This window comes from Amphichorda felina (assembly GCF_050947745.1).
Source record: "Amphichorda felina strain 45539 chromosome Unknown scaffold_7, whole genome shotgun sequence".
NCBI lineage: Eukaryota > Fungi > Ascomycota > Sordariomycetes > Hypocreales > Bionectriaceae > Amphichorda > Amphichorda felina.
In genome coordinates, this window is record NW_028145043.1 from 943,549 (window position 1) to 956,975 (window position 13,427).

General features: G+C 57.4%; 5 protein-coding genes across 5 annotated transcripts; 1 reads left to right on the plus strand and 4 right to left on the minus strand.

Annotated features, from left to right (window-relative positions):
• Positions 1 to 946: 946 nt before the first annotated feature.
• Positions 947 to 2,539, minus strand: ACO1O0_007092 (uncharacterized protein; the record flags this gene model as incomplete). Its single annotated transcript, XM_083196467.1, has 2 exons — positions 947 to 2,427; positions 2,512 to 2,539. The coding sequence occupies 2 exons, from the start codon at positions 2,537 to 2,539 to the stop codon at positions 947 to 949; spliced, it is 1,509 nt and encodes a 502-aa protein (XP_083047675.1).
• A 2,240-nt stretch (positions 2,540 to 4,779) lies between these two features.
• Positions 4,780 to 5,290, plus strand: ACO1O0_007093 (uncharacterized protein; the record flags this gene model as incomplete). Its single annotated transcript, XM_083196468.1, has 2 exons — positions 4,780 to 5,074; positions 5,166 to 5,290. 2 exons carry the CDS (start codon positions 4,780 to 4,782, stop codon positions 5,288 to 5,290), a joined length of 420 nt encoding a protein of 139 aa, XP_083047676.1.
• Positions 5,291 to 5,689: 399 nt separating this feature from the next.
• On the minus strand, positions 5,690 to 6,622 carry ACO1O0_007094 (beta-lactamase-like protein; the record flags this gene model as incomplete). Its single annotated transcript, XM_083196469.1, has 1 exon — positions 5,690 to 6,622. The coding sequence occupies one exon, from the start codon at positions 6,620 to 6,622 to the stop codon at positions 5,690 to 5,692; it is 933 nt and encodes a 310-aa protein (XP_083047677.1).
• Positions 6,623 to 7,197: 575 nt separating this feature from the next.
• Positions 7,198 to 9,290, minus strand: ACO1O0_007095 (DUF3292 domain-containing protein; the record flags this gene model as incomplete). The annotated part of the gene is made up of 4 exons (XM_083196470.1): positions 7,198 to 7,772; positions 7,826 to 8,453; positions 8,514 to 9,181; positions 9,212 to 9,290. The coding sequence occupies 4 exons, from the start codon at positions 9,288 to 9,290 to the stop codon at positions 7,198 to 7,200; spliced, it is 1,950 nt and encodes a 649-aa protein (XP_083047678.1).
• Positions 9,291 to 9,862: 572 nt separating this feature from the next.
• Positions 9,863 to 11,911, minus strand: ACO1O0_007096 (uncharacterized protein; the record flags this gene model as incomplete). Its single annotated transcript, XM_083196471.1, has 1 exon — positions 9,863 to 11,911. One exon carries the CDS (start codon positions 11,909 to 11,911, stop codon positions 9,863 to 9,865), a length of 2,049 nt encoding a protein of 682 aa, XP_083047679.1.
• Between the last annotated feature and the right edge of the window lie 1,516 nt (positions 11,912 to 13,427).

The window sequence follows — 13,427 nt, forward strand, 5'->3', positions numbered from 1 at the left end:
GGGCGGGTCTGGATGATGGATGCATCATGTGTGGGAGACGGAGAGACTGGGGACAGAGCTGCGCCGGTATAGCTCAGTAGTAGCTAGCTAGCTCACTGAATGGCAGGAATACCATAACATGGAACTTGGAATTGCTGAAATGGCCATCCCGTGAAGCTGTACGCCACCGCATCACTTCTGATACCACGGGGTCGGCCCAGGGGGGCTCAAGGCGGCTCATTTGGCTGGCCCAGATACCACCTTACTATCGGTACTGCAATCCAGCTTGATCAACCCCAACCCACGATGACATCATTGCACCTCGGAGCGCCGCCCGCGTGCTCCCAACCTGTGCATCACCCCCAACCTGCAAACACCGTCATCACCCCATAATCTTAATCCCAAGATGGCAGATTATTATTATTAGCAATGCTCATCATTTTTTTTTTGGTGGCAACCAGCAGCCCTGATCAGGATGCGTCCTCCTCGCTAGTGGCGGTATCGCGGTACGTACTGCTACTACACCGGAGCGGCAAAAACACTCCGTAGTGCGCACGGGAGACGGCAGTGGGGAGACATAGGTAGTACCACGGATAGTAACTTGCTATATGGGGGTTTCCGGCCACGGGACGGGCTCCGTTGTCGGGCCGTCATGGGGCAGGGATGGATTCGGGGGAGCCGCCGATCTGCCAGATGGGGGAATGAAATCCCCATGGATGGGGAGCATGGGATTGTTCTCTTGGTGTCGTTTGTGAGCACGCATGACGTCGGAGGTGTGTGCGTATGGGTTCGGTTGTTCTTTTCAGCTGGCAGCTGTGTTAGTTCCTATCCGCGTACCGTAGTATTGTCATCTCTAGCGGATGGCATTTGTCTCTGAATTCGACGCCTCGACGCGGTGAATGATCTGCTTGACTAGCTAGCTAGCTATTATTAACCCGCAGGAATACTACCCTCTTATCAAACCCTCTCACTCCCAGTCCTTCTCCACCATCCACTGGTCCCCTATCCTCAGGTCCGTCTCGCCCAGCAGGTCGCAGTTCTGGTGGCCCCATTTGCGCCGGTACACCTCGCGCCCGGCCTCGGTCAGCACGTCGATGGCCTCGGCGATGCCGCGCGCCTCGTAGTGGTACGGCTCGCCCTGCCCTCCGCGCTGGCCCGCCTGCCACGTGTTGCGCTCGCCCGTCAGCTTGTGCCGCATCATCTCGCCCGCGATCGACTCGAGCCTGCGCCAGTACGCCAGCTCCGGCGCGGCCTCCTCCTCCGCTGCCGCCGCCGCCGCCGCCGCCGCCCGCTTCTTGTTACCTTTATCCTCGCCACCACCCTCCCCCGCGTGATTATCCTCCCCGTGTCTCTGCTGCTGCTGCTGCTGCCGCTGCCGCTGCCGCTGCCCGGCCGGCACCGGCGGGTTCGGATCCACGTACCGCACATCCACCCCGGGATCCCGGTACAGGGCCCGGAGGTCCCCCATGGCGGACCCGACGTCGCTGACGATGCCCGCGCGCGCGTCCCGCAGCGTCCACCCCCTCATGGCCAGCCGGCCGTGCATGTCGCAGTCGGTCATGTAGTAGGGGATCAGCGCGTCCCAGCCGCCCACGTCCTCGTAGGCGGCGCGGTTCACCAGCGTCAGGTGGTCGTACGCGAAGAAGCGCGCCGCCCAGCGCTCGCCCGACCGCGCCGCCGCGCTCATCTGCGCCAGGCACAGCTCGTACAGCGTCTTGTAGCCCGGGTCCGTGGCCGGCGGGGTGAGCTCGTTGCCCGCCTCGTAGGACAGCACCAGCACGTCCATGTGCGACCAGAAGTAGTGGGCCCAGCCGCGGTCCTGCGCCAGGTGCATGTAGAAGTTCTGCAGCTGGGCAAAGGACAGGAGCACGGGGGTGCGCTCGACGCGGACGCCCAGGACGGCCAGCTGGGAGTGGTTGAGGTAGTAGGGGTTCTGCAGGGTCAGGAGGCCGTCGAGGTTGGCGCCGTGGACGCCCGTGTTCTCGACGACGTGGATCTGGTCCGGGGGCCAGCCGGCGGTGATGTAGGACACGACGGCCTGGAGGAGCATGGGCCAGTTGCGGCTGAAGCCGATGAGGAGCGGCGGCTTGTAGTCGAGGCCGTACGTCCGGTGGAGGTCCTTCTTGGGGACGTTCCAGGGCGGGATGGGCGGCGGTGTCGACGTCGCGAGGGAGGGGAACGGGTCGCGCACGGGCGGAGGCGTCCACTCGGGCTTGGGCCGGAAGAAGGGCGGCCGGGGCTTCTCGGCGGCCTGCGCCGGGGGAGGACGGGGCTCGCCGTGGCCCATGTGTTTCTCGAGATAGCGGTCGAACCACGCCATGGCCATTCTCCGGCGTGCCTCGTGCGACAGAAGCATCAGCACAGTGAGGGCGGCAGCGGTGAGGGTGAGGATGGCGTATCGGCGGATGGGAACGATAGATACCATGGTGGCGATGATGGTGCGGGCTCCTAAGGGTCGTGGTGGTTGACGCACAAGGGGAATTAAGGATGCCAGTAATGATGCTTCAATGGGCGAGACTGTGAGATGGACACGGAGGAGTGACTGCATGGCGAGCTCCATGGTGAGGAGGGCCATTGAGTTTGTGGGCTGCGAAGCCTCTGGTGGTCATGGCCCATTGTCACGAATAGACTCGGCGTTGATGACTTCTAGGCCCCTCACTCGGAGTATGACCGTCTTTCGCACGGTGAGCTGCCATCTTCCGGCGACTCCAGATGTTGTCGGGCGATGGATAGGTAGAGGACGTGGGCCTGGAGGCGTCAAGGTGATACTTTCCGAGGCGTCGCCATACCGATCAGAACCCCCAGCCAGGGGAAATCTACGACACCTCATCGCAACAGAGCAGGCCATCATTCAACTAGCTGAGCTGTCGTGATGATATTGGAATGTCTGGGCAGACCACGTCGTCGTTGGGCTCTAGTAAGTACGTACTGGCACCTGATGCCGGCGTTTTTGACTACCAGTACCACATGGGCGCCAGCTTACAAGTATCAGCCACGCCTGCCACGCTACGTCGGAAGAGTTGGGGACCTGACAACGGCTGCCATGCGACACTTGGCGGATAGCACGGAGCAGGACAGACAAGAATGGAGAGGCCTCACCGGAGCGGCGGAGAGGACCGGGGAGGACCGGAGCTGCAATTGGAGCATCGCCGCCAATCACCGGCCCCATCACGGCGCGCATCTCCGGCTCCCCCGCAGGCCCACTGCATGTATCCATGCCGAAGGTTCCGAGGGCCCCGACTCCCGACTCCCGAGTTGTGTCGACGGTGCCGACGGCAGTCAATATGCAGCTAGCTATTCGTAATACATCGTACGAGGCATGGCCCCATCCTATATGTGCCATCGTGACCGGCATCAGAAATCATCTGCGGCCGTTGGACTGCTCGAAACCTTATCCGCAAGTGCAGCAGCAGCAAGCACAGGAATGCTCGTACATGCGAGTCTCGGCTCTGACATGATGGGATCTGCGCCACCCCGGCCAGCCTGCCAACGCATGTCTCAGTCTCATGCATCCAGGCATCTGACAGTGCAAACAGGATTCATTATGCCCCCGCTGATCTCTCACCGATAAGCTCCAGATGCCAGCGTCATCAACGAGAAATGATCCGACACCTTCCCATTAGCAGATAATCCGGTCGCTTGCCCCAACGGTTGGTTGATTCAGTGCTGGGCGGTCACAGGCAACCCTGACGTATTTTGTGCCACGGTACGAAACACGGGTAGCGCCACGCGGGACCGATGCCGAATCTATATCGGCCTCGTCTGTCTTGGGTGGTGCAGCAGTAGTGGTATTAGTAGTAGTAGTAGTAGTGCGTACTAGGAGCAACTTCAATTTCTAGGTGGTCCGATGGTCGGGCTGCTGCCAGGGCGATCAGTGATCACCATTGCAGCAGGGCGACATCACGCTGCGTCAAGGCGTCACCCGTCAACTGCCGACCAGCCAAGTCAGGCTTGAGTCGAGCTTAGTCGAGCTTAGTCCAGACGCCATCTGAACGTACCGGACACATCATGGCCTCGCGGGCAATCACCTGGCACCCGTAGACACCCTCCCTCCCAGCCAATTGCCTGCCGCTCCGCCCTTTGAGTCCCGACCTTGCGAGATGTCCTGCCCACCACCCACCTCGCACCATCCTCGCACCCAAAGTCACCCGGAGCGGTGCACCCTCCTCGAGCTCCTTTTGGCAGTGCTCCCTCGCGGCCCTGCCCTGGTAACTCCTGGCAACTGCCCAGTAGTATACGCATTATACGCATGCTGTATTAAGCTTTTCGCTCTGGCGTAATGGGGGTCAATGGACCATGCGCCGCCTCTTCCGGTTGGGCACCGATTCGCCGACCTACAGGCACCGTCACACCGTGAACACCGATGGGCCCTGGACGGGCCTCAGCCCACATGTCATGGGCTCATGGGCTCATGGGCTGTCCCAGTGGGAAGCTATCATTATAAGTCGATTGCGTACCCTGGTGACGCGCCCTGCCCCCTGGGGGGGCTTAATAACTGAGTTGTTGTCTTGTTTCGGCATCAAGCAGCCCCCAAGTGCCTGAAAGCAGTACGGATAGAGTCGAATCAATCCGGGTCGCCCCCCCCTCTATTCCCCTCTATCCATACCGCGACACATTGCTCTCCCTGCGCCCACCTGCGAGACAACCGGCCAGCGCATCGACGCCCAGCGAGCAAGCCAAAGCCCAGCGCAGCATCAATAAAAGAACGTCTCAGCGGCACCAGCACCTCGTCAATCCCACCGCACCTTGCTACCACATCAGACCCCGTCATCCCTCGGAGTAAATTAAACATACCAAGCCATGTTCCACCACCTCCAGCTGCACCGCCGCCGGTCGTCGGTCGTCTCGGTCTGCAGCTCCAGCAATGACCACGACAACGACCACGACCATTCACACGACCACGCGGCCCCCCTCGACTTCAGCCGCCGCCAGTCCAGCGCCTGCGACTCCGAGCGCAGCTGCGAGCGCCTGACGCCGGATCGCACGCGCGACCTGTGGCGGTGCATGCTTGAGCTGCAGGGCCGCTACGGCTGCTACCACTCGGCCCGCATCGACGTTGCCATCGAGGCCGGCGACGAGGGCGTCACCTACATGCGTGAGTCTTCTTCTTCTCTCTTTTTTTTCTTCAAAAAAAAGTCCAAATATAGTCACACGAGAGATGGGTTGTAACTGACGGGAAATAATAGCCAACCGCTTCATCATCGACACGCTCAACAACTCGGTCGTCGACTTCCTCCCCGAGGAGGGCTGGGAGATGCTCAACCGCTGTTTACACAACGACGACGAGGAGCCGCCCAAGGAGGACAAGTGATGCAATAGCTCACATAATATCTGTCCCTCTTGTCATTTCTCTTTGTCGACTTTAGCGGCTAGCCAGGCTTCTTGACTTTTTTTTCACCTATTTTCTTTGTATTGTGCTTTTGGTCTTCGGATGAATGAACGAACGAGACGGACGCACTGCGAGCATGGAGTTGCAAAAAAATGAGGGCTTGACTTTTTTCCACCTTATAATACCCCCCCAACCAGAAGACATTGAAACTGAATCGATACCCCCCTAGGCCTAGGAGGCATGAGACAAGATTGGCATATAAAAAGTTTCCGGCATATATTATTATTATCAAAAGGCAGCAATAGCATAGCAAACAACAGCTAATCAGTTAGTACGCTCAAATATACCTACATACCCTACCTACCCACCAGGGCTGCCGGCTCACACCCTCTCGCTCATCAGCCCATGCGTCCCGTAGCCCATAAACCTAGCCTGGATCTGCATGCTCTCCAGCACCCGCCCCTTGACCCCCGGGTCCTCCACGTCCATGCCCCCGAAGGCGCCATGCGTCGCCCGGAACTCGTACCGCCGCAGCACGTCCCACATGCGCGCCAGCTCTCCCGCCCCGAGCGGGATCATGTTGGGGATGCTCCACATGAAGGCGTACGAGTTCATCCCCGCCGGTCTCTCGCGCGCCGCCCCCGTCCCGTCCACGGTCCAGTCCCCCAGCCCGGACGGCGTCGTCACCAGCGTGTCCGCCACGAGCAGCCTCTCCCCGAAGAGCAATACCAGCGACCCGGGGAAGTGTCCTCCCAGCTTGACGGCGCGGGCACCCGAACCAGGGACGACCTCCGTGTCGGTCTGGGTGAGGGCGTGCGTGTGCGCCGAGGGCATGGTCGTCCAGGGCTGGTCCTCGGATGCGAGGTAGACGGGGCAGGCGAAGGCGCGGGCCCAGTGGACGTGGGTGGTGTAGTAGTGGGGGTGGCTGATGACGATGGCGGCGAGGCCGCCTAGAGTGTCAATGTGGGCGATGGTGTCGTCGTCGAGCAGGGTGAGGCAGTCCCAGAGGATGTTTCCCTGGGGCGTCTTGATGAGGATGGCGCGCTGGCCGATGGCGAGGCGCGGGGTGGTCTCGATAAAGGTGAGGCGGGGGTCGCGGGGGTAGGTGGTGAATTCGTTGCGGTGGGTGAGGCGCAGGTCGGCGAGGGTCGTGAAGGACTGGCCGGTGCGAGGGACGTACTGGCGAGGGTCGTCGCAGATGTGGCATGTCTTGACGACGGACCGGTCGTCGGTGGGGAACTGAGTCCCGCAGGTGCGGCACACGACCCACGATGAGGCCGTGACGGTGTCGTAGGGCTCGGGGGTGAAATCCATGGCTCTGGTGGTGATATCGGAGGAGTGGTGTATGAGAGAGGGACAAGTGGGTGGAGTGGGTTGAGAACTGGGATGCGATGAGAGGTGAGATGAGAGGGAGGAGTTGCGGCAGCGAGGGCCTATCACGACCAGGTGCTGGCTTCTTATACAAGCCAGTCTATCCAGCCAAACTGCATCATAATACTAATCCAACATCGGTATCATTTGCCATTACCATTATGGTCCATTCGCCAAGTTCATCGACTTTGCTCCCCCGCACTCCCATCGTGGCCGCCACCTACCCCGTTTGTCAGCTTGTGGCGCCACCGTATCTCCCGTGTTGCTTAGTATCTTGTCCCAAATCAGCATCACCTCGGAAATGCCATCGGTTTACGCCGGGCCAGCTTCAGTCCGAGACTTTCGATATATTGCCAAAGTCCCCATGCTATAATATCAAATCCCCAACCCCAGCGCCCCGCCCCTGTTGAGAGACACTTGCAGCCTACTATTACAAAACGAAGACGACCACCCACCAGACCTACCATACAAACCTCAAAAGCAAAAGCCATCACTGATCCCTTCGCGCCTCTCCCTCATCACCAGATCATCCACATCTGGCTGCCCATGGCAATCAGCCGGTTGAACAAGTCGTCCCTCGTGGCGATCGCCGTGAGATGAAGCTCGTCGCCCTGCTTCGTCTTGATCACCAGCCCGTCCTTGATCTCGCTTCCCAACGCCCATCCTACAACAATCTTGCTCTTCCAACCCAGCCCGCCCACCTTTTTCAGATCCGATATGCCCCCGATCGTCACTGTCCATGCCGGATGCATATCCTCGAGGCTCGAGGTCCAACCCACAGCTGGCATCGTAGCTGTCGTCAGTATGTATACATGTCCCTTCTTCCCTTTGAACCGTGCGGGGAAAGTGACTGGTCCTCTCGAAGGCCACGAGGCGTCCCCTTTGACGACATCTAGGCGATTTTTGGCGTGCTTGGCCCCTATCGTGGCCCTAGCCTTGTCGGCAGCTATAGCCGTTTGGATCCCGCTTTTGGCTGCACCCTTGAGAAGGTTCATTATACGCTTCGTCTTCTTTGGCTTTCTCTGGCTGTCCTCCTTGGTCATATCCTCAGGATCCGGCTGCACCGCATCCTCTATCTCTTCTTCTGTGGCATCTGCCGGCAGTGTTAGTATAATTCGGCCGAAGTCTATTCGGTCAACTGCTCACCCAAATGATCAAGACCCTGACCAGCCGTAGCGTGAGGCTTCATCGAAGGAGGAATGTCGGAAAGGGGAGGAGGAGGGAGCGGTGCCCTGTTCTTCTCGCCGATTCGGAGAAGCGTAATGACCAGCTGGACGTTCGTCGGTATCCCCCTCAGAATGTTATGCCGTAGCTCTATATATGTGTTCCATCCAGGGAAGTTCTGATCCAGGAAGGCTACCCCGCGTGTAATAATGGGGTTCCCGAAAAGGGCGAACCCGATGACGAAGCCCAAACTCTTCAACATCACATACGACGTGGTCATATATGATCCAACAAGAAGAGGAAAAAGGCAACCAGCGATTCTCAACCGCGGGGGAAGAAGCGGGAATGGAAGCGTCGGGCTGAGAGCATTGCCAAATCGCTCCCATGTGTCGACAAAGTCAGCCAAGGCGTGCATGACCGGCCGGGCTTGGTTCCACACGGCCCGCGACACGGGCTCCTTGGTCATATCATGCTCCACGGTTGGGTCACCGCCGCCGGTCTTGTCCCGGGCATGTGCCACGTTTGCCGTGACCTCGGCCGGGTCCGGCGCCGAATTATCCTCGTACGGGTCGCTCACAGGATGCCTCCCTGCTGCAGTGCTAATAACAATCTTGCACCTAGTTAGCGCGCAAAATCAACAAGACAGAAAATTACTTACACCAGAGCATACTGTAGCGATGCTCGTGACGAAGCTGTGCGCTTCTTGCTCCACCGCTTCTCCCTTGTGCTTTTCGGGGGCGCCGGTGACAGAATCGTCAGATGCAAGGACGCCGGCTGGCGGTTTCCTGATCCCGCCAGTCTTGTAATGGATGAGTGATAGAGGCGCCGGTGGAAAACATTTGTGGCGTGCCGGGGGTAATAATACCAGTATTATCAGAAAGGCAATGATGGCAGGCATAAGTAGATCAAGAAGCCAGGCAACTGAGTAGGCCGCCATAAAAGCAGACGTTCGTTGCCACTCCCTCCACGAGCGCAGGCGCACCACATGCACCCAGACTGAAAAGAGACTAACAAGAACCACCATATACAGACGCTCCAGTTGCGCACGCAGCTTTTCTGGGGAAAACTCCTCGTGGTCGGCTATTTCGAAGTCGAGATTTGCGAGGGGTGGTTTATCGATGCTTTTGACATGCAGGACTTGCTTGTTAAATCGGCGCACCATGGTCCACAGTTCCTCATTCTCGAGCCCTCCGACAAGGTGACGAGGCACATTTTCATGGTTCCATCCCAGATTCTTAACCTCGACATTGCCATGTTCAACCTGGCTGGCACCCTTGTACTCCGACTCTGCTCGGGTGGCCTCGTCGGCGAGGGCATGGCTGGCGGTCGGCGGCGGCTCTTCATACTTCTCGGCGAGATCGGACTTACTTCCTTGGGTCACCTCCCAGCTAATGGAAGGCTGCGAGGATAGATCGTGGTGGTCGCCCTGTCCGGCCTTGGCCGACATAGTAGGCAACACCTCACGGTCAGCCATTCAAGGCAAGCTTCAATGCAGGCCTCTTGGCGTAGACAAGCTCTTGGAGCTGAAGCGCCTGGCCGCAATCACAGAAAAAGCTTGAGCTTCTTTGCATATATCAAGCAGAAGGAGAAAAATGAGCACCATCGTAGCAGGGTTGGGGGGGAGGCTCAATTGACTGCGAGGAGAGGAAAGCAGCGCAGACAAGCATCGCAGATGTGCAGCTCAGCCACGCGTCCGGGTAAGCACGACGCTGTCGACTTCCATTCCTGCAGCTGGCAGTCGTAATCGGCGGCCCCTTCGCCATCGAAAACTCTACCCTTCCGGAAAAGTCAACTTCTTGTCCGGCTTGCAGGAAGGTGGGTTGGTCGCGCCTGCCTGGGTTAACGCTTGACGTCATCTCTGTGCGGCGCATCTTGGATCAGGGTCACCATAAATCGTCAACGCCTCATCTTCAAGATCCGAACGACGCTCTTTAGTTTGCAACCACTCCCTCTCTCTCTCTCCAGCGTCGCAAGTCCCCTAGTCTCGAACTACTTTTACCTAAGCAGGCTAGTGTGAGCTTACAGTATCGGTATGATCTTCTGGTGCACCTCATTTTCCACAATCTCGCTGTTGTCTGCAGCAACATTAAAAAGCACCGAGATCAGCACCGCACGGTAGATGAGCAGGTCATCCAGCGGATGTTGCACCATGTTCGTCGAATACACGAAGGTGTCGCCGGTGTCATCAACCTGCCAGAGATCCAGAAACTTGTACAGCTCTCCAGTGACGTCGGACAGTGTCACCTTTGGCGGCACCGAGCTGTCTTTATAGAGGCCAAAGATGAGCTTCAGCACGTTGCGATCATGGGGATTCTGCTCGTTCCAGGAGCGGAATCTCGAGATCCTTTTGATCATTCCATTGATATTCGATCCTATTTCTGAGGAGGGAAACTTGATCGGCAGTGTGGTGTCATCTGTTGAGTCAACATCTATGTTCCATGGGAAATGTTCAGTAAAACCATGGTCGGGAGACTGGCCAAGTTCCGCCAAGGCAGCAGAGGCGCAGCTGAGCGAGAGCCATCTACAACGCAAGACGTGCTCTTGAACATTCTTCTCCAGCCATCCATCCAATCTCGCGACCTCTGCTCTGACTTTGTTGACGCCCCTAGGCAGTTTGTCGATGTCCAAGTCGGTCGGAGAGGCCGACCAGCCTATTCCTGCGGCGTGCTGCCGGCACATATTGAAGGGGATTTTGTCAGCATAGAACGATCTCCGCTCCCGGCTCGGGTCTTTCGGTTCGTATGGGCTGAGCAGCATGTCCTCCTCGCCCGTCCACGGCGTGTTCTTCGGCCGGCGGCCCGCCAACGGTGGGGGACCACCCAAAGACCAGAGGCGGCTTAGCAGTAGTAGGGATCGCACCTTTTCCCCAATCCCCATAGACTTCTTCGGGAAGAGGATAGGAATTGCATGAGGTGCCTCGGCTGCTAACAGGTCCAAGCCGGCGTCGTCCACATTGAGCGTTCCTAGTATACCAATGTCGTTCATGAGACCCCCCAGCATACACCAGTTAGGCCGATGGCGATGGGGACCACCACAGCATTGGTTCTGATCATCATCCCGGCAACACTTGCACTGCTTGCATAGTACCTGTAGTCGTGATCTCTCCCTGTCCCTCTGCCGCTCCGTATGTTGGATCCCTTCGAGCGAGTACATGGTATGGTCTAGGCCGACGGGGAGTGCGTTCCCCATGATTCTTGATTGGGGAATATATCCATTCGCATGAAGCAGCACTCGAAGCGCCAAGGGGTCCACTTTGTTTAATAGGAACTCTGCGCCTTTCCCATACCACCTTTCGTGTCGCTCTGGTGTCCCGAAGGTCTGAAACACACCGTACGTTCCTAGCAGCGCATGCTGGCGGAAGTCGAGGTCAAGGTCCTTGCCGCGCACCGACGTCACCTTCGAATCCTCTGACTGGAGGATCTGGAGCCTGTGAGGGAACGACACAAGAGCGAAGATAGTAATAATGTCTCGGGTCGATGCGTAAGCGGGAGCTACAGCTAGATCTGAAGGTATGTAATCTCCGCGGGCAGGTTTCAAGTCCCACAAACCAGGGTGATCCAATCCAGCGCGGGTCAGGAGCGACAGCCATGTGGCTGGGAAGTAGTCATCGAGATTCTTCGGCTTATACGTCAGTTTTGAGGTTCTCGTCGCCCAGTTGTAACTGCTAAGCAGCCTCAAGGTAGCCTCATCCAGCTCATCATCCCACCCCTCCTGGTCGGGCCAGGCAACTCTCAGCAGACGCGCGATTCTGATCACCGGGGTGTAGGCGACGGACTGGTATCGCAGCTCCGACCAGTCGATCAGGCGGCGCGACAGCTGGGCCCATGGACCGAGGGCATACTTGCTGCACTTAGGCCTGCCCGGTCCTGCAGCAATGAGCCCCTGACCGATGGTGAGTCCGGCGAAGAAGAGGGCGACCACGCCGATGACCACGGTGGAGGCAAACGTCAATCCATCCCAATTATACTCGCTGTCGCTCTGCTTGATCTGGTCCAGGATGCTTGTTGCCGCACGAAGGATGCATTCGGTGGTGTTGAGATTCTCGCAGCCTAGCTCTAAGCTCGACATGATGAGCTGCTGGTCCCCGGAGGATGCTCCGTGTCTAAACTCAGTCGGGTTTGGTTAGGTTCTGGCCTGAGTCTCCAACGATGCTCAAATGAGAACCGAGGGAGCCGAGGGGCATTTTGTCGCCTCTAGATTCAGGATGTGCCTTACCTCCTCAGCCGACGGACTACCTATTATTGTACAGCCCTGTGGCGGGGGGTTACCCCCCTGGCCATCCGCGTGCAGCACCAATTATAGATGAAGCACCTTGATTGTCACCCAGCCTATGTGCGAATACAGATACCCTATACATAAAAACATGCAGACAAAAAGCTTATGATGTCGAGCTTGGAGATCATCTATATCTACGTATGAGTAGGTATTTACCCAAGCTAGTCGGTTGGGCAAGGACCCGTGGTCGAATTTTTTCAAGACATGTTATTATGAGGGTTTTCATCACCTGGCAATAAAGGAGCGAAGTAGTAGACTGCTTTGGAATCGTAACGAGGTCAGTATATATCTTCAGAAGATGAGGCCAGCGTGCCTTGCGAGCGGGTTGCTTAGGGAGCACCCGACCAGCGTTGTCGAAGATCGTGCAGGGAGCGAAAATGACTGGGTTACCTCAATACTAGTCGCCGAATATAAGAACGAACAAGAGTGAAGTGTTTGACACACATCTAGAGCAATCCGACATGGTGAAGCGGGCATCACCATGGGCCACAACCAGTAGATTACCCTATGTCACGACGCGGTAGTAAATAGACACACCAAGGTATTACCTTTCTATGCGCTTTCTAAACCGCCGTATCCGTACGGAATAGTTAGTCAAGGTTAATTCTAATATCTTCCTATATTCATTTCGGCTGTGTAGTTTCCACAAACATAGATGTTTTTCTTTCTGCGATACCACGAAGGTAGTGGCCACCGAACAAATGGGGGGCTCTTCTACCCGTAAAAACGCATCCCATTGCATCTCTTAGAGAAACAGGGCCATAACAATAAGATCCTGATTATTTTCGAAGCCGAAAACGAGTAGGAAACAGCTATGTCGTCTGTTCCGCTCACCGCCGAAATCGCAGAGACTGCCACGTCAAACGGTCCTGCAACGGCAAAGACCCCGCTGAGCGCCGACGGGATGGTCTTGGCTCAACTGAAATCAGCGTTGCCTTTTATCTCACTGTCTCAAGCGGTGAAGATATTTGTTTCTCTTTTTTCTTACCTCGTTGAACGAGACGTGGTGATTTGAGACGAAACAGGTTCCCACCTCTGCCGAACCAGCGCCGCCCACGTAACTTACCTTACCTATATCGCATCTATACTTAGCCGTCCCGCTCTGGGCGCTCATGTGATGACCTCGACATACGGTTCTAGGTCCTTCGACCTGCGACCAGCATCGTGTGAAACAGTAATAAGAAACACCACATCCGGTTCTGGAAGTCAGCACGCCAGCGTGGGCCGTCGCTGCAGACGGCTGCGAGCCTTGAAGCAGCTCTTGCTAGGAGGCCCCATGCTGTCGTGGGCTGACCAGAGGCCCATCGAC